Source organism: Volvox carteri, assembly GCF_000143455.1.
Source record: "Volvox carteri f. nagariensis unplaced genomic scaffold VOLCAscaffold_28, whole genome shotgun sequence".
Classification (NCBI taxonomy): Eukaryota; Viridiplantae; Chlorophyta; class Chlorophyceae; order Chlamydomonadales; family Volvocaceae; genus Volvox; species Volvox carteri.
The window spans coordinates 1,371,209-1,390,577 of record NW_003307571.1 but is presented as its reverse complement, the minus strand read 5'-3'; the positions used below and the strand labels follow the sequence as shown (position 1 = coordinate 1,390,577).

Genomic DNA, 19,369 nt, shown 5'->3' with positions numbered 1-19,369 from the left:
CTAGCCGTACCGGGAAGCGAAAGCTGCATTGACTTGTTACCAGGAAGAGCATCAAGTAAACAGGCACAAGTGGATAATGTTTATGATAAGGTTTAGACTAACATTCTATTATCACCTGCTACGGCTCTCCAGTTGGGTCCAGTAGCCATACGGAACAGTTTGCGATACGGCCATTGCGACAACTATTTCTTAGAATTGGCGTACATCCCTTGGTTCATAAGTCGCGAACTTTGATTGAGAGCGTACATAATAGTTTACCGTCACTACCTTTATAGTATTTCAGCGTCCCTATCCTTAAGCTAACAAAGATGGCGTACGCCGATAGTGGTGATGGCTGCATTGACTTCATGATCCCCAAGGACGCCCAGCAGGCGGTCAAGGACTCCTTTGAGTTTTGCAAGACTAACCTGTTTAACAACACAGAGGACGGCAGCAAGGACTGGGACTACGGTAAGGCGGCTCACTGCCTGTGTTAGAAACTCACAATCAACAGAATGGCTGTGCGCTGCCAAAAAAGTGTTATTGTTTCTCTGTGTGGCTTGCGTCAGCTAGTTGCTCCGGCCTATCCATCGAGGTGGCCGCTGTTGCCGTTGCCAGCTGGACATTCACACGGCAAAACTTAAAAGCTTTTACAGCGCGCACTATCTATCGCCGAGGTCACACACTTGCTATGGCTTCTCAACTATGCAGGCACCTTTTCATGCCTCGGCAACGTCCCATTGACCCTGGCGGTTATCTGCTGCCCTTGCTGGGGCAGCTGCATCCGCTACCGCAACATGGAGTACATGAGCGGTAAGCACTTGTTAACGTTTGGTGGTCGAACCCACCACACTGAACAAAGCAACTGCCTGCGGCCGCTGCACCTACACCTTTGGTACTCCCCTTTGCCCCAATTTAAGGCTTTGCTGGGTTGGAGAATGTTGTGACTACCCTACTTCATTAGGGCCCAAAATAGCAAACTCAATCCATCTGACCGGGTCGGTCATTTCCTTTCTCCTTTTGCGGCTAACCGCAAATCACTCCCCATACCTGATACATGCTATTCTCAGAGCAATCATTTTATCTTGCGTGTCAATTCGATTGCTTCAATCCTCCTTTTCGCGGATTTGACCAAGTCCATCCGCCGACTTGACCAAAAGTACACTTTTACTTTCTGGTTAATTCGCGCCTTGTTGTAGCCATCCACGAGGTAAACCAGGAACGCGTTATGCCACCCACACACAGGCAAATCTTGTGAGACGGCCTTTGTCAACGGGATGGTGACGGGGGCGGTCTGCCTTGGACCATGCTATTACGCCGTAGTGCGCGGTGAGTACGCATGTATCACTCCTTGCGCATCACTATCACTATCGCTCCTTGCGCATATGCATAACTTACCCGCTGCACACACCTTTCTTACCTTAATCGTGCGCTATTGTACGTGCAGGCCAGTTCCGTAAGAAGTACGGTCTCAAGGGCTCCCCGTGCCAAGATTGGCTGTGCGGCTGCTGCCTGGGCCCATGTGTGTTGTGCTCCGAAACGAACCAGCTTATGGTCAGCCAGGGCATTAAGGTGAGAAAAAGTGGCAGTTAGCAATTATGCTTAGGTGAATAGATTGGTAGACGCACAGATATTTTGCTTCCATGATAGGTACGGGCCATAGGCTGCATCCATGTGACTGACTCGGCCATGCGGTCGAGCCTTAGCTGTTTGGGCGAAGAGCTGGATTTCGCGTTTCTTCTTCTTCTTGGGCTTATTATTGGGCTTATTATTGGGCTAGCTTGGAACACATGACTGTTCAGCCATCCCCGTCTGGCGAGATTGTATAAGGATGATTCTGTTCCATGAGTAGCATACGCAGATCAGGATGTGATGTTTATTCGTTAGCAGTCGCAATAGCCATTAAAAATTCTTCGATTAGCAACCTTCTTCGTCTCTACTTCAGTTCCTCCTTCCCCTCTATTTTAATATTTTGATATTCCGCTACTTTATATATCCGTGTACTCCTACGAATCCGGCGCGCACAGGTTCCCTACCTCAACCTCAAGGGCGGCGCAAACGCAAGCTAACGTCTTCTGCCTGCTGTCGTCATGTCGTATGTGTCGTACTGCTTGGCCGGACGCAGGTCCCATACCTCAACCTGAACAGCGGTTCCTCTGGCAAGGTCACGCCCGCATAAGTAACGAAAAAATGTTTAAAATGTCATAAGGTCATTACTTTATTAGCCACAACTGTGCATGTTTTTGAACACGTAGTATGTGATGTGATCGGCGGTATGTTCGTGTGTCGAGTGTCCTCTCTGAAACCGCCATTCAGCGTTCATGCACACCGGTGCGCGAGAGCGGCGGGCTATGCTTCATTTCCATTGTCACACGGCTACACCACCTTGGCCCGAGTGCCCGTGCCGCATCGCATCAGTCTTGGGAGCGCAGGAGGGACTGAGAGTGCGGAGTGCGGTTCAGTGCCTCTTGCACTCCCGGCCGCCCGGCGGCCCCCGCTGGCTGGCTGGTCCCTGCGGTCACCTTCACCACGCATCCGTGTGCGCGTGTTACTCATCGATTTGCCCCCGAGCTTGCGCCTCGCTCCGCATCCCCCTTGAAATGGAGCGATGCTCTGTCCGCGAGGCAGCATTCGGTAACTGTGCGTGTTTTTGTTTACGATGCTACGACAAGGAATCCACACTTGACGCTTGACGTGGTTGCATTCTAAGAGCGCGCGTGTAAGAACTTGTGTTGTGTATGTGTTTATAGCTCCTGCAAGCACCGTATCTGACCGCATGTCTCGACGCCTGTACGGGTGGCACTTAACGATGTACTTGTCGTTCACATGCAGCACGCGGTGATTGTTAATGTTGGGGTTAAGCTTCCGTAGGTGCGTCTAGAATATCACTTGCCTGGGGGAAAGCGGCTCCATGGTCTTGGGTATTTTTGCGCTGCTCCGTACACTTTCATGTTCCAAGTATATTGCATGCACATAAGTACGCGTGGCTGGATTTATCGTCAGAATCATTGAGTTCACGGGTACACTGTGTGTGCTTTTGCCGTATATGCTCTTGCTCTTGTCGCGGCGACGCATGATGTCGCTTGAGACGGGGCGTGGGCCGTGGCTTGGTGGTCACGTGAAGAGGGGGGCATCTTTGAAAGTGTAGGAGTGGCGCCCAGGAAAAAGGAAGAGCATATTGACGCCGGAAACGGATTCATTCATGGCCTTGTTTCAATCGATTCATGCGCCTGAGAACAAGGCCGCTTTGCTGTCGAAGCCTAGCAATGAAAAGCGGCCTCTTTTCCCCCCTCCCCAAACCATTGCTGCCTGAGGCAGATCGCGTTTCTTCACCATCCAACTTGTGAAGCATTTGAAATGTCCCAGACACCGTTGCCAGTCAGTTGGTCAACGTGTACGTGTGTGTATGTTTGTGTGCTTTAAGTTAATTTAGTTACAGCCGTTGCAGGCAAGGACTGCAAAGGGGGCGGTGGTAGGAAGGGTGAAGTGCAAGAAACGCGTAAGTATGACACTGCGGGCCACCGGCCGCGGATCTTTGCTTGTGCTACTGACCTAATGCATTTCCATTGGAGACGCGGCGAGCTCGGTTACGGCGTGTGATCTTTTCGGCCTGCATGCAAAACACGTGCTTCTGAAACACACATCACCGTTCTTGTGCAGCGTCTTGAAGGTCTGTGTTTCAAGCAAACGCTTGCTCCCCTGGTTACCTGACCAGCGTATTGCTCTATTTATGTGTTGCTGCTGTGCAACGCGTTTATGCCGGCGGAATAGCAGGGAGCTGTTGTTGGTTATTGGTAATGTTGGCGGTCGGCGGGCAGGGATGTGGGCGTACCGGCGGGCTGTGTAGCATGTGCGTGCGCGCGTGCTGGCTGCGGCTGCTGCTGTGTGGAAAAGCTCGGGGGGGTGAATAAGTCCTACCGTGGGGGCGAGGCTTTGGTTCCGCGCAATCCCGACCTCGTTTGCGACCCATTGCGATCCATCACCAGGAGTATTATTAAGATGATGATGGGTGATGCGTGGACTGTCGGTAACCAGAGTTTTTGGCTTGCTCCACATTGAGGAGGTTTACGCAATAAATCTGCTCGTGCGGGTCCAAATGCTGGGGGAGGGGTGTTTCATGGCCAGTCATGCCCCGTAAGCTCTTGACTTTCCTAGTACTTGTTTTTTAAGTATTGGCAAGCGTGAAGGAAGGATTTTGCAGGGGGAACTGTTTTGCGTGGGTTGTGTGATGTGACTTGGGCGTGACGACATCCAGTACGACAATACTGTAACTTGGCAGAATACTTTTTAAGATGCAGTAAAAAAATGGTTGACATGGCAAAATCGACACACACACACACACACACACACGCAAAATCGAGACACACACACACACACGGCACATGATGGCGCAACAGAAAAGGGTATTTGTATAATTAAAATCACTTGCAACGACAGGAGCACAAAGTTGTAGGCTGGAAGGAAAGGCGCATCAAATGAAAACAGCAGAAGGCAAGGTCATACAGTTGTAACAGTTTAAGAAGCAGTCGAAAGAGAATGCTGGGCCTTTCATTTCCCGCGTTTACCTGCGGAGCAACCATCAACCGCCATGAAAATATGTTTCGAAAACGACCTCAATGCTTTCTCTATGTTCTCTATTTTTTCGTTTCATGTTGCCAGCGTATGTGTGGCTTGCTGCCGCCCATTGACTCAACGAGCTGAAACATGGCATCGTCGGCGAAAACGCTTTCCGGTACCGCGATCAAACGAGTCCACGGGGCTCTGCAAATGTTTCCATATACCTCTTGCTACTGCGAAGAAAACGTTTATCTATTGGTTTCTGAGCTCGTTCGGCTCGGCTATGCGTCTTCCTTGGACGAGCTTTTTGTGGTGTTTATTAGCAATCCAGCCAAACAGGTTAGTGGGAAAACAGCACCATTTTGGAGAGCCTGTTATGATTGCCACTGGATTATGGCAACTGTTCTCAACGTGCCTTCGACTTTATTATCGCCGCTAACTTCCGTGCAAGTCACTAACTGCGCATGTTCCTCCCACCTCCTGGGGGCCTATGTCACCCCTCGCGTCGGAGAAACGCCATTTCCCTCAAAAGTTACAATATACGGCCTCTCAAGCACTTTAACCTATGCGTGTGCTCGCGACCTCCCAAGGGTGCTGCGATCTGCCCTGTTTCTCACCTGCCGTCCTTGTCATCCATTTCAGGAGCCCTTAACTTCCATCGCTCCAGCTCCCGCCGTGCATACATGTTTCTCTAACCCTGCCACGCACACACACACACACACACACACACACACACACCACCGCCACATACTCCAGGGATCCCCAATCCGTCTCCCCCGCCTCACCCCTCAGGTGCCCTTGTGGACACAACGGGCTGGTTTCGGAGCGAGTCACACTTCGGATGGCGATGGCAGGGGCGTCCATTGTGACGGCAGCGGCGGCGCCCATGACGATGACGGCGACGGTGGCAAAGTAGACAGTGACGGCCATGGAAGCAGGAAGGATGGCGTGAAGGAGGAAGAGGAGGAGGAAGAGGAGGAGGAAGAGGAGGAGGAAGAGGAGGAGGACGGGGAGGAGGACGGGGAGGAGGAAGGGGAGGGGGACGGGAGCGATGCGGACAGCCGCGGAGGAAGCGGTGAAGAAGGGCTGGTGGTGTGGGATTACCACGTCGTACTCCTACAGGCACTACCGCCATCCGGGCCACCGCGGCCGACAGCAGTAGCGGCAGTAGCAGCCCTGGCGGCGGGCTCCGAGGTCGCAGCAGCGGACCGCCCGCCTAGGGATGGCAAGGGTGGGCAAACCGTGCCGCTTCTATCCTGTCCGATGCCGCTGCCGCCACCGCTGCCGCCACCGCCGCCGCCGGCAGCGGCAGTGGTTCCATTTCGCGGCGGTGGTGAAGTTGGCAAAGATAGCGGCGTCAATGGACGCGATGGAAGCGGCGGTGGCAGTAGCGGGTTCACCGACATACATGTTGCCAGCGGAGGCGCCTTGGCCGCTGCTGCTGACACTACTGCTAGTGCAGCAGTAGCAGCAGCTGCTGCCGCTGCAGCCAAAGGGGCTTCGGGAAGCGCGACCCTTGTCTGGGACCTGGACTCGGTCCTGCCGTTCCCCTGCAGGTAGCTCCCCAGTCTGTCTATCAGTCTGTCTGTCTTCTGTCTGTCTGTCTGTCTTCTGTCTGTCTGTCTGTCTGTCTGTCTCACTGTCTGTCTGTCTGTCTGTCTCACTGTCTGTCTGTCTGTCTGTCTGTCTGTCTAACTGTCTGTCAGCCTGTCTGTGAAGACATTCAGTTTTTGCTGGTGTAGGGGTTGTGCTCCAACCCAGGAGTGAGTGAGTGAAGGAAGGAAGACCCTGACTCCCCCCTTACCGCCCGCCCGGTAGCCCCCTCCGGTAATTAGTCCCCTGTTGCCCGAACCGTTCTGGACACATACATGCATACAGACAGACAGACAGACAGACATATAGACATATAGACATACGGACATACATATCCCCGTGCCCTTCCCCTTTTGCCGTTCATGCAAATCTTAAACCGCACGCCGTACATCCTTCTACCCGTACATCTACAGTCTTGAGCTGTACGCGCGACGAGCGTTGAAGGTAGGTTCGCTGCATCGGAGTTGTTGTGTGTACGGCAGCAGGCAGAATGTGACAATAGCCATATAAGAGTTTTCTTGTGAAGACGGTTCCTGCGGCCACAGCAGGGGGACATCAGGGCTGGGGGGGGAGTGGGGTGGGGGGTGGGGGGGAGAAAGGCCAAACAGATTGGGTGCTGGCTGCCACGTCACATGGCTGTGACAGCATCGACAAAGCACGTGTGTATGTGCGCGTGTGTATGTGTGTGTAATCATCATCACACACACGACGGGCCCGGTGGCAACACAGGGGAAGAAATCAGTCGGGAGGCGTTGAGACGTCTTTCTTGCTGCTCCTGCTCCCGCTGCTGTTGTAGATGGTGGTGGTGGTGGTGGTGTTGGTCGGAGGAGGAGGAGGAGTCGGTTGTTCAGCCCTGATCGCGGCTGTTGGTGCTGGGGGCGGTTGATGGGAGAGTTGGTTTCGGAGAGGAATTAAAAAGGTTGTGGGTAGCAGCCTTAGGAGTAAACACATGCACACATGCCCTCCCCTCCCCTCCTCGTCGTTCCCCCTACTTCCTCACCTACTTCCTCACCTTCCCTCCATCTTCCCCCCTCCACCTTTCCCCCCCTCTACCGTCCTGTTCACCCTCCTAACGCGGCCGTTACGGTCCCCGGAAGCCTCACTGCCACTTCGCTGAGAGACACCGCCGGTGTGTGTGTGTGTGTGTGTGTGTGTGTGTGTGTGTTTTGGGGGGGAAGAGGGGGGCCCTGCTGGATCCTAGGTTGGGGCTGGTGGGGGCGGGTCTTAGCGGGCCGTTGGCGGGTCGGAGGGAGGGCGACGAGAGGAGCATTGCTGTCATCCCCGTGTTGACGAAGTTTAAACAGGATCTCGAGGGGGAGAGGAGGGGGGAGCTTGAGGGGGAGGTGGAAGGGGGAAAGGGGAGGGGAGGGGACTCGGGGGGTTTTCTGATTCCCTCTTCCACAAGGGGGCTTCCCCATATCCATGCACGCTAGGCCCACCTCCCTAGACACCTTCCTTTTGCGGTCAACAACAGTTGCCAACAACGGATCTTCTTACCTGACCTTCCCTGGATTGTTCGTACGTGTGTGTATATGTGTGTATGTGCGTGCGTGCATGTATGTATGTGCTATCTAACGACTTAACCGCGAGGAGGAGGTATTGAGAATGGGTGCGTATGTGCTTGGTCGTGTGTGTGTTTGTGCCTGTAGATTGGGTGCGTGCGCTTGTATTTGCGATACCATAACAGAGATATCGTACCTGAAAATCCCGTACGGCAGATATACTGTGAAATAACGGAATCCGGTGCTTGCCCGCCCTCCTCACTAGCCCTTTCCACGAAGTAACGAATTCCAACTAACCAACCAACCAACTACCTACAACAGATTCTTCCGGACCATACCGGCGAGGTGCTATCTCCGGCACTTTGCCAGCGACCGCAGCCACATGCGGCGGCCAGGCGGCGGCTGGAACGCGCCACCGCCGCCGTACCCGCCCCTCGTTGCCCCGGACGGTACGAGAAACAACATCCAGCGCTACTGGGATATGACCGTACAGCCCGCACACGCCGTAACAGCGACGGAGGAGGCTCCGGAAAGGCCGGGGCCGCTGCCGGGGCCTGGAGACGGCGGCGGTGGCGGTGGCGGCGGTCAATGTGGGAGCAGTCGATGTCACAGCGGCGGTGGTGGTGGTGGCGGCGGTGGCGGTGGTGCTGGTGGTGCTGAAGGCGGAGAAGAGGGCCCTCAGGACAGCGGTCTGAGGGTACCGACAGCCCGCCGCTTGGGCAGTGAGAGGGGTGGCGCTGTGTTGACGGCCACCGCCTCCGCCACCCCCACCCCGCCGTCACAGCTGCCGCAGTCCGCGGGGCTGCCGGTGGCACCATCAATGAGCCTGCTGTCGATGACGGCGGGGCTGTACGGCATCGTACTGGACGAGCAACAGTTCTTGGCCATGTTTGGTGTGCATGGAGCCGCCGCCGCCGCCGCCGGTGGTGGTGGTGGTGGTGGTGGTGGTTCATGAGGGCTTGCAGGCTAGGGCAGGTGTCCCTTCTCTTCGGATAGCGACAGGAGATGACATCACTTTCTTTTATGTCATCATAGGGTGCAAGTAGTAGCGAACATCGATAACCTACCCTGCCGTATTGTCGTGTAATTGTCGTACAGCCGGATCTAATGTAACGAGACAGAGAACGTGTATAAGAGAGGGGCGGCACGGGGCATCCAGATGCCGCATCATCAGACGCGCGGCCGCAAAAACGATTTGTGGCTTTCCCCAAGTCTTTGTTTATCTTTCATCTCGGCATGTATATGTCGTATCGATGCTATCCACACATCATAAATACGGCTACGGCTGGGGGGGAGGCAGTCCTGGACCCCTCAACAACCCCTCTTGGACTGCACGCGATATCAGGTGATGGCAGCTTTGTGTACGCTCTTTCAGTTTCTGCATCTTGACAAAGGAATACTGTACGGATGCGTACGACGAATTGTACGAACAATACAATCGCCGCTTTGAATGGATGAGACGACGCTGCCACAGGCGGGAAGATGCAACCAAATTAACTTCCCAGTACTTTAGGATCTGAATCTTTCGCATGAACTGTTAAAGCAGCATTTGCTTTATTGCTCCGGGTGTCGGTAGCTGGTGTGCTTCATCCGGTAGATGACGTCTGAGGTTTTGCACACACACACACCATTTGCAGCAAGTCCCTACCTGGCCATCAGCCGTCTCCGTCACCATGTCTCCAGTCGCCATGTCTTCCTGTCACTCATACACACAAGGTGAGAACCTGCACCCTCCACATCCACTACGCATTCCCTTCCCTTCGCGCCCGGAAGTGGCTCCGGAACCAAATGTTTGTTTTCCTAAAACTCAAAACCATGAGACCTACACAGGTATAGACATACATACATACATACGCACTTTCGCACATACGCCTGCAGAACCCTTCAACGAATATCGTTAGGACCCGAAGATAAAGAAAAAAGGAAGTATCGAACAGGATTTACCTGTCCGGAGAGAAAGGCGAGGAAAGGACCTAGAGGGAGGAAAACGAAACGCGCAATACCGTAATAGGTAAGAAGTTGCGAATTACTTTGTGCCCGGGCGGCCATTCCGACCTCGACCCCCTGCTGCTGCGGCGGCGGTGGCGGCGGCGGCGGCGGCGGCTGCCCTTGGCGGCTTCGATTCGCCCCTTGGCGGCAGCAACGTCGCCCCGCCCATAAAGCTCAACCCCACTGCCGGCGGCGACCCGGCAACCCTCCTGCTCCCCGCCGCCTTGCCACTCGACGTCAGAGAGGAAGCGGCGGCAGCGGCGGCAGCAGCCAGTTGCTCGTCCAGCTCTACTCGTACAAAGCCATCCAGCAACGGCGACCTTGGTGCCGCCTCCGCCGCCGACCGTTTTACTTCCGGCTCTCCGGCGGCCGCCTCGCCCGTTGGCTGAGATGGTGGCGGTGATGGCGGCGGCGGCGGTGAAGGGAACACCGGGTCAACCACCTTCTGTACGACCTCCTCTATCAGGCGAGGTAGCAGGTCGCTCAGATAGGCACCCGCACGGAAGGGAGCTGGGGAGGTGTTCACCTGGGGTCCGGGGAAGCGGGGAAGGGGAAAGGGGAAGTGTGTCTGTGTCTGTGTATGTGTATGTGCGTGTGTATGTGTATGTGTGCGTTGGAGGTTTAGAGGGGGGAAATGTACTTGTACGGAAACAGCGAAAACACTGTAAACTTTGGCACGAGATTCCTTTTGATTCCTTGAGTTTGCCAGGGATTGGGACTGTTTTCTCCTTCCTTCACATTCCCGCTCCTTTCTTTTCCGACAATTAACACAAACTACAATCACAATTGAATCCTCACTACTACTCACGTACGCCCACCTTCCTCTCCCTGTTTCATTCCCCCCTAGCCCAGCCACCGCCAACCACCGCCAACCACCGCCAACCACCCACCTCAATCAAGTAAAGTTTCCCTTCGTCGTCCAGCATGAAGTCAAGGCCCAGCAACTCGTAGCAGTGGACCAGACACCGGGGGTTCAGGCGGGGGCCGGCCACTGAGAACAAGGCGGCCACACAGCGCCGCATAGCGCCCCAAAGACCCGACTCGCACCCGGGGCGAGTGTCCAGTGCCACTGAGCTTGCGGTTGCGGTTGCGGTTGCTGTGGGGCCCGCTGCTGGTTCCGACGTCAATGGTGATGTTATTGCTGTTGCTGAAGTTGTCGTCGTCATCGTCGTTTCTGGTGCTGCTGGTGTCTGTGAAGCAGATGCAGGTGCAGGTGCAGGTGCAGGTGCAGGTGCACCTCCTCTCAAAGCGGGCCCCAGATCCTCCAGCGATAGCTTGCAGTGGTCCTCAAACGCGTGGTAGGTGTCCAGATGCTTCTGCAGGCCATGGGTTTTTGGTTTTAAGGTTTTGGTTTAAGGGTTTTGGGTTTAGTGTTTTGGTTTTAGGGTTTTCGGTTTAAGGATTTTGTGTGGCGGGAGCGTTAAAACCCATGAGGAGAGGCCCTGGCGCCCGCCGACATACATACATACATACAAACCCTAAGGGAAGCACCCATGGAAGGCAAGGTGGGACTCACACAACCTCAGGGCGCCGCCATACACGCGCCCCATGGCCCCCGTTTTCTACACTGACCACACACCTGTACAGCATCGTTGGTGAGATGTGCGGAGCGATTGCTCAGGTCGGAGCTGTCGTACGGTGTCGATGATGTACGGACGTACGCCTCCCTGTGAAACCACACGCTGCCATCGGGCCCAACTAGGACGTAGGCTCGAATGTCAAATTTGCGGCCCCCGAGCAGCATGGGGCTGTGTGAGGGGTACGGAGGGACCATCCGCATGTGTGTGTGGGGGGGAGGGGATGGGAAGGGAAGAAGGGAGCAGGCGCGCGGCACGTGTGTATGGTATGGCCGTGCGGTTCGAATATGTTCGGCTTGGTTGTGGGTGTGGGAGTTCCCCCGGTGTCCAATTGCGAACGTGTTTACTTCCGACCGCAACTACGACCGCAGCTGCAACCAGAGGAATGTGATGAATGCGGGCTGCTGGCGGGCGGGTGGGTGGGTGGGCGGGTGGGTTGTCCCGCGGCGGAGTACAAGGTGGCCTTGCTTCACACAAGCACAGAGGCCGAGAGCCGCAGCGGGCGGCGGCGGAGCACCAACACAATCCACCCAAGGAAGAACCAAACGGAAGAGCCAAAGGCCCCCCAGTCCCTGTGCGACACATCTCAACAAGCTGGAAACAGGCTGGAAAAGCAACACGGCCGGAGTGCCATACGTACCGTTCGATGTACTTCTGCAGAATGAGGCTGCTGCCTGTGTGGGATAAAAAAGCGAAGGAAGCGCAGATATGGAGGAAGGAAGCGGACATGGCGCGGACGGGAACAGGAAATTGGGTCACAGCTGGAAAAAGCGGCAGGGCGCGTGGTGTGTGTGTGTGTGTGTGTAAAGAGAGAGAGAGGTGTTTGACTGCTTGCGTGGTTCCGGATCCCGGCGGGTGGCAGGTGGGTAGGTGCGGGTTGGAAAGGAGTGGCGGTGCGAGCTACTGTGGATGAAATAACCCAGCGGAAGCACCGACCCTTCCCCCCAGGGAGAGGGACGCACACGTCGTGTTTTCCTTCCTGCTTATTCCGAGCAGCAGCAGTTCAGGAAAGAGTTAGTCCTGACGGGCAGGAGGGGGTTCCAGAGCGGGCCACGTCATACTAGCCCGCCTGGCCCTCCCGGAACCGCCCCTCGCCTAATCAGGCCATTGCCCAAACAAGCAGTGGGGCTCCCGCCAACCCTAAAACCGCGAGCCCATGGACCACTGACCCGCGGGTCGGCCCTTGATGTGCTCCAGGATACGGTCCAGGGAGTCAAATACCTCGATGCCGTTCCCCCGGTTTAAGCACGTGGGCTTGGCAATCCACACTCGCCGACCAGCAGCTGCATGGCGAGAGAACGCGGCTTTGAAAAGCGCCAACGAACTCCCTCCCGTTGCCACCGCCTTCGGACCCGCCGGTACGACGTAAGTCTCCGGAATCCAACTTGTATCCAACCCAGATCCGGATCCAGTTTTGGATCTGATTTCGCTGGACTCTATCGCGCTGGCGGCGGAGGCGGCAGTAGCAGTAGTAGCAACGGCAGCAGCTTGTATTGCCGCCAGCACTGACGCTAGGCCGCTCTTGGTGCAGATGACTTTGTGTTCTTGGAGCCGATTGACCAGGCGGCGTGAGGTGGGTTCTGATGATGGTGGGTGCAACAGCCGGGGAAGGTGGGGTCAGCCCGGGCGGCGTGCGGCGTGAGAGAGCTGCGAACTAGAGCAGTAGCAGCAGCGAAAGAGAGAGGAAGGGGGGCCAGAGAGAAAGAGAAAGCGAAAGAGAGAGAGAGAGGACTTGAACATATCAGCACGCCAGCGCCTGCAAGGTCTCTCGCCGCTTTCCCCCCTTCCTTGCCACGTCCCCAAAGACACCTAAATCCCCGCCATACACAAGCAATGCCGGTACCCGCACTGCTGCATGGTTCATCCACCCCGCCACCTGTCCCCCCATTCGCTAAACCCCTCCCAATGATCACCTCCTAATGCGCACCTGTGTTTCCCCCACTCCCACTCCCACACTGCCGCATCACATCCCACTGCGTGAAGCGCTGTCCGTTTAGGCCCGCCCACAAATTCCAGTTAGACGTATTATCACTTGCTCGCTGTTGGTGCTGCTGATGCTGTGGGTGCTGCTGTTGGTTGGGGCCCTGTTGGGCAGTCGAGGAGGACGCGGGTTCCCACCAAGGTCGCCTTTCAAGGGCCTCCCGTAGCAGTACGGATTCGTTACCCGGTAGGACGAGATAGCGGTACAAGGCACCGCTGCGCGGGCGACCGCGCACTGCGCCGGATGATGTGGGGGTAATGGTGCTGATGGGTGCGTTGGTGGTTGTGGAGGAGGCATTCGTGGTGGTGGGAGTGGTTGCGTTGGTGCGGTTGTAAGGGCTGGGTGTTGTGGCTGTGGCGGCGGCGGGGCGCCTGGGCCCAGGGGATTTGCGACCTGAGTTATTGCTGGTGGTCTTCTGTAAAATAATACGAGCGGGCCAGAAGTTTGGGGCGGGGGAGGGGAGTGTATTTCGCGCGGGAATAAAGAACTTTTGGTGGCATGGGGAGATCAATAAGATGGTTGTGCTGGTGGAAGAGGACGTGCCTGACCGTGATCGACTTCATAATGGATATTATGCGCTTAGCTCAAGCTGTTGGGGGTTAAACTTTTGAAGCGCAGAGTGTTAGGCTGGGCTTCGGCCAGCCATCCCATTATGCCTTGTTGCTCGCACTACGGATACGTGTATTCCAAAATCTTTTTAAGCTTCATAATCTTAATTTCATGCATAGGTTGCGTAATAATGCGAATTCCTCACGACCGCGCACCTGTACGGCCATGGCAGGTCTCCAAGCATAATCGATTGCCTGCTTGCCGTTTATGGATCTTGTTGAGCTAAATAAAACTGACAATATTCCCAAAAAAGGTATCACATTTTGTAACCTGCATGCCGCTCAAACCCCCTTTACAAGATGTCTTAAAGCGACAGTTAAGAGAGGTAAAATGGCCTGACATGAAGACGAAATACATAGATAATCATCGAAAGTAAACGCGCTACCTTGCAGGCCAACTGCTTAGAAGTCAACAGCTTTCCGTACGGGTACGAATCGGGACGAATACCATCAAGAACGTGGACTCTTACTTCCTGCTTATGTATTCACATTCTGCGGTCCTTATTGTATTATGCCTAATTGCTACTGCTGACGATGACCTTGGGATTGATGCCGGTATCTGATTCGGGGCGTTGTAAGTTGCCCCCGGACTGCGCACACAACGCATAACGCACAACTTGCAGGCGGAATGTAAACATGCGATAATCACCAAGTGCGCACTACGTATGTCTGTAAAGGCCTTCTTAGTCGTAATCGCGGCCATCAAAGATCGAACCGGAGTACTATGGCACCCATGCATCCAAGTGTAACAGCTACCGCAAAAACAACGCCGCCGGAGATGTGTGCCGCGGGCAAAATATCCAAATGCATCATAAGTAAGAAGTTCTTATTTTCGAGCCCGTGAAATCCTCTTTGACCGACATGCGGTCTTTTGGCGAGCACGATGCTGGCTTTCCGTGCTCCTCTCCTCGCCCCAAATTCTTCTTCTCGCGCATGCACACCTTCCTCATCACCGCACCTCTGCTGCTGAACAATAAGACCCACCGCTTACGATGCTTTAGATGCAATCACGGGCAGGCGCCAGTGTGCGGTCCTCACTCTCTCCCCATATGCACATGCGGTTCGCCCGAGTCGCATCCATCACAGACTGAGATTCACAGCCGTCCCAACATATTCAGATCACAGATCAATCACTCGCAAAATTCATACCCAACTTGCGCAACCTAACCAGTAACCAAATTTCCTCTCTGTGTGTTGCGGTTCCGGGCTTTCCCCCCACACTCACATTACCTCCCCCTTCTCATCGCTCTTCAACCCCATCATGGGCATCCTACGGTCTTCTCTCTCTCCACTCCTCCTCCTCCTCCTCCTCCTCCACCTCCTCCTCGTCCTCAGGTTTACAGCAGGGAACGACCTTCCTCCAACGACCTGGATTAAACCACTTCCCTTGTCGTCACCCAAGTCCCCTTCATTTCCCCAATTTCCCCCTCTCCCTCCACCCCAAGCGCGCGCGCACATACACACACACACACATACACACCACACACACACACACACACACACACACACACGCATGCACGCCCTCTTCAGTCCTTGGTACTCAGCTCGCCGTACTCCGCCGTTAGTTCCACCGCCGCCTCCGAGCCCAGGTTCGTCAGTATGTCGGGATGCCGCTGCAGCAGCCCCACGGGGTCCTGCCCCGGGAACGTGGCGGCCAGGTTCGCCAGGCAGCGCGACAGGGAGAGGGGGTCCACCAGGTCGGGGGTGGACTCCAGGATGGCGCAGGGGTTGGGGGCGGAGGAGAGCAGACGCATAATCTATGGAGGTGGAGGTGGAGGTGGATGGGGAGGTGGAGGTGGATGGGGAGGTGGAGGTGGATGGGGAGGAGGTGGAGGAGGATGGGGAGGAGGTGGAGAAGGTGGAGGAGGAAAAAGGATTTCGGAGTGTGGGGAAGGGGGAAAAGGGGAGGAAGGGGGTTGAGCGGGGTGTAAGGAGGGGAAACATAACGGGGGGTTCCAGGGTTTCACGAGCCATGTTCCCCATCGGAGGGGAGAAAGAGGTCGTCTGTCAACCCCCCGGTAGTGCTATCGGTGTTAGCCACCTTCACCGACAGAGCCGCTAGCTGCCTGCCCATTGCCACCTTGTCAACTCTCCCCTCTCCTCTCTTCATTTACCGACTGACTGACAGACTGACTAATTGACTGACTGACTTACAGATTGACTGACTGACTTCTAATCCCCACTCGCCAGTACGCATACCAGACGCCTCAGCAAGTGGGAGGGCCCCCTCCACACCTCCGAATAGAGGCGCCCGGAAAACCCAATTAGCTCCCCCCGCTCCCTCCGTCTTTGGGCATTTCCCCGCCTACTGGGCCCCCTACTTTCCCCCTTTCCCACCACCCCCCTCGTTTCCCTCCTTAAATACACACACGCACGCACACACACACATACACACGCGCACCTGTGCGGCGTCCTGCTCCAGCCTCTTGGTGGTTAGCAGCAGCAGCTTGGGCTTCTTAAATACGATTTTAAAGATATCGGCAGTTGGATACAATGACTTGAGCCTGACAGTGAGGGAGGGGGTGAGGGAAATAAACAGACAGTCAAACAAACGAACACTGGATACTGCACAGCAGGGGCTCCCACCACCATTACCACCACCATTACCGCCACCTAGCACGTTCTATGTCTTCCCCCCCTTCCCCCCCTTCTCCCCTCGGTGACTTACAAGATGACCTTCTCGGCTACGCCGTTGACATCGGAGGCAACTGTTGCCTGGGGACGGGACAGGGAGGGGCAGGGAGGGGAGGGGAGGGGAGGAGAGGAGGAGGGGGATGGAAAAGGGGAAACAGGGGAGGGGGGCTGCCTGCCTGAAGATAGCACCAGCAGACACACGCATACACACACGCACACACACGCACGCGCACAGGGGCGCGCTTCATACCTACCCAACATCCGCCTTCCTCCTCTTACCCAATGTCCCCCATAACACCACACACACACACACACCACAGACGTACACACATACACCTTCCGAACCCGGCCCATCACCCACGTGACACCTCCACCTTAATCCCCTTCCCCGTACGGCACTGACCCACCGACCCACCCAGTCGGAGGGCTTCATTCTGTGCAGGCTCAGCACTCCAGGTAGCAGGGCGTCCATCTGGGTCAGGCCGCTGCGGATGACGTCCTCCTGGAGCCCCTTACGACGACCCGCCTGCGTGTGTGTGCATGTATGTATGTGTGTGTATGAGCAGGTTGGGACGGGGGGGAATTGGAGGAGGGAGGAGGGAAAGAGGGGGAGTTGGAGGAGGGAGATCAGGCGAGTATACATGGTCAGGCGTGAACGCGAATGTGGAGTTCGGGTGTGTATTTGAGCGAGTGTGGGCTTGCGGGGATGGAGGCGGGGGAGGCGGGAAGGGGATGTGGAAGGATAGGAGGTCAGGAGGGAGGGAAGGAAGGAGGGGGAGGAGCTGCAGACGTGCTCGAGGTGGTTGCGCGGGGAGCGGATTTGGTTGGGAGCTGAATGGCAGGGAGAGGTACGGGGAGGGGGAAAGGAGGGGACCGGCACGCGCCACGGTGGGAGTTCCAGGAGCCAGGGATTTGAAAAGCAGGCTGCCACGTAGGATTTAGGCCTACTTCACTACATAGATGATAAGTGTAACCCACTTCATGAAGTGGGCAGAGTGAGGAGTTTCAATATTATTCTTTCCAAAAAATAAACTCTTGTAAACGCCGTAGGGCGGTTGCTTACATCGACGACTTCTTGGATGTCCTTTACGCGGCGACGACGCTCATGCTCGCTGGGCGGAATTGGAGGGGGCCGTTCGGCCGCATAAAGCTGGCTCATGCTGTAAGCCTGTTCATAGCGAGACTGCATGTTGGCGCGTAGCGCAGAAGAGTCAGTCGCCGGTGGAGGAGGGGCGTTGACATCCGCTGAGGCCGGCTCTAGGGTTCTCGCCGCCTCCTGCTCGCGCGCCGAAATCTCAACGGTTGTCAGAGCATTTTGGGACGCGCTGTTGTTGCATGTTATGTTCGTGCGCCAGGATCTCCGCGACGAAGGAGCCCCAGCAGAATTGAAGCAGCCGTTTGGGGCCGTGACAGGCCCTCGAACGAGATTGCTGATAGGACACAAATGATCAACAGTGAAATGTCCTATGGGTATCGAAGAGCTGGTACCTCTGGAGGTTGTTTTAGAGCATCCTCTGCAAGCTTGAGCGAGCGACATTTTGCTGCGCTATGACCTCCACCAGCGTGGTATCCTAAATTTATTTGCCAACTTGTAACAAAGTCGCCATGAATCGACTCATGTCGTGGCCCTTGCAAATTTGGAGTTGTAGGCTTGCAGAGTTGCAGCGGCCTAAAGTTGTTGGCCGTTATACAGGTAACCGTTGATGTTTGGCAGCCTTCTAAACTCTTCAGTCGTTCGCATGTCAGTTTTCATCACACCATCCTTTCAAGCATGCACGACCCAAACGCTTTAACTCTGTCCAAAAGCAAGACCCGCTGTTGGTACCTGTGGAACGGATATGGATTTCGATGCATGCGGGGTACATGTGTGCATTGCGATCACATGCTTCACAAAAGGCCATTGCAGTATGGGCACCAATACAAGAGATCAAGCTACGCCAGCTGCTCACCGGTTGTGGATATACAAAAGCCCCAAACTTCTGATGTCCCGGCTTAACTACATATGGGTGAACCAGAGCCGGAAGTTGTGTCTTGGGGTGAGAAGGATACGTGGCAAAGGAGACACTGTTTTCAACTGCGGCCGTTGATCACGCTGCTCTACGGCCTTAGCCGGACGTCGTCTTGTGTTTGCGGTGTCCCGGGTTTAGCAGGTCCAGACAGGTACTGTACGGCATGGTGGACACACCACCGATAACAGACACTAGAAGCCGGTGCACATTAGAAGCCGGTGCAGGTGGCATTGCATTCATGGTTTTGTGCTTACGATATATAACGGGCGCGGTGTCCGAAAGCATAAATCTGCTCCGTCTGTGTTCGTACGACGGTTGTACTGGTAAAATGTAATCGGCTTCGAGTCACTGTCCCGACATTTGGTAGCACCTCATCAACTCTTAGACTTGTGCGCTAAAGCATAGAAGTATCAGAGTCTCAATGGATTGGAGTCATTCCCGGCCCTTCTGCGGTTCCCTGACTCAGCCTTTGAGCAAGTTGTGCGCGATGCACCCTTTGCCAAACAATTGTATACACGACGGTGGAATGATGGAATTCAAAGTAGATACCGGCAACATGAATGAACCCGTTGAAAAACGCCGACATGTACGGAAGGGTGCACCGGTGCAGTAGTTAGGGCATGGATGGCGTCGTTGCGTTGTCCCAAGTGGATCACTGCCACATGGTTGATAGTACCTGTTTCTCTATAGACCGACAGCCATCGTAAGCAGGCACCTCTTTTATCGTAAACTGCTTACTCAACGCGATTATCGAGTCTAGACGCTTCAAGTTTGAGCTGATTTGAACATAATACATTTGTTAATATTAGCTCGTTGAGCGTTAGCTGCCGGCAAAAAATCTCCAACCCGCGCCAATCAAGCGCTCTCGGGGCTGGGCTTTCCAACGCAACAAATGTGTGCAGCCCCTCGCGAGATTGCAAGGCACACGGCTGAGCATTCT

General features: G+C 55.3%; 4 protein-coding genes across 4 annotated transcripts; 2 read left to right on the top strand and 2 right to left on the bottom strand.

The window, feature by feature from the left end:
* Positions 1–244: 244 nt before the first annotated feature.
* On the top strand, positions 245–2,825 carry VOLCADRAFT_105442 (uncharacterized protein). Its single transcript, XM_002952259.1, has 5 exons — positions 245–450; positions 691–792; positions 1,225–1,308; positions 1,427–1,551; positions 2,105–2,825. Exons 1-5 carry the CDS (start codon positions 309–311, stop codon positions 2,156–2,158), a joined length of 507 nt encoding a protein of 168 aa, XP_002952305.1. The 5' UTR covers positions 245–308; the 3' UTR covers positions 2,159–2,825.
* Positions 2,826–4,683: 1,858 nt separating this feature from the next.
* Positions 4,684–8,586, top strand: VOLCADRAFT_92929 (uncharacterized protein; the record flags this gene model as incomplete). The annotated part of the gene is made up of 5 exons (XM_002952258.1): positions 4,684–4,875; positions 5,329–5,767; positions 5,999–6,092; positions 6,543–6,573; positions 8,416–8,586. 5 exons carry the CDS (start codon positions 4,684–4,686, stop codon positions 8,584–8,586), a joined length of 927 nt encoding a protein of 308 aa, XP_002952304.1.
* Positions 8,587–9,657: 1,071 nt separating this feature from the next.
* On the bottom strand, positions 9,658–13,971 carry ttlD (uncharacterized protein; the record flags this gene model as incomplete). Its single annotated transcript, XM_002952184.1, has 7 exons — positions 9,658–10,146; positions 10,511–10,936; positions 11,200–11,368; positions 11,838–11,871; positions 12,367–12,777; positions 13,125–13,441; positions 13,943–13,971. The coding sequence occupies 7 exons, from the start codon at positions 13,969–13,971 to the stop codon at positions 9,658–9,660; spliced, it is 1,875 nt and encodes a 624-aa protein (XP_002952230.1).
* Positions 13,972–15,312: 1,341 nt separating this feature from the next.
* VOLCADRAFT_105440 (uncharacterized protein) lies at positions 15,313–18,024 on the bottom strand (the record flags this gene model as incomplete). Its single annotated transcript, XM_002952183.1, has 5 exons — positions 17,484–18,024; positions 16,836–16,946; positions 16,455–16,501; positions 16,188–16,290; positions 15,313–15,543 (listed from the first exon to the last, which is right to left on the bottom strand). The coding sequence occupies exons 1-5, from the start codon at positions 17,955–17,957 to the stop codon at positions 15,313–15,315; spliced, it is 966 nt and encodes a 321-aa protein (XP_002952229.1). The 5' UTR covers positions 17,958–18,024.
* Positions 18,025–19,369: the final 1,345 nt, after the last annotated feature.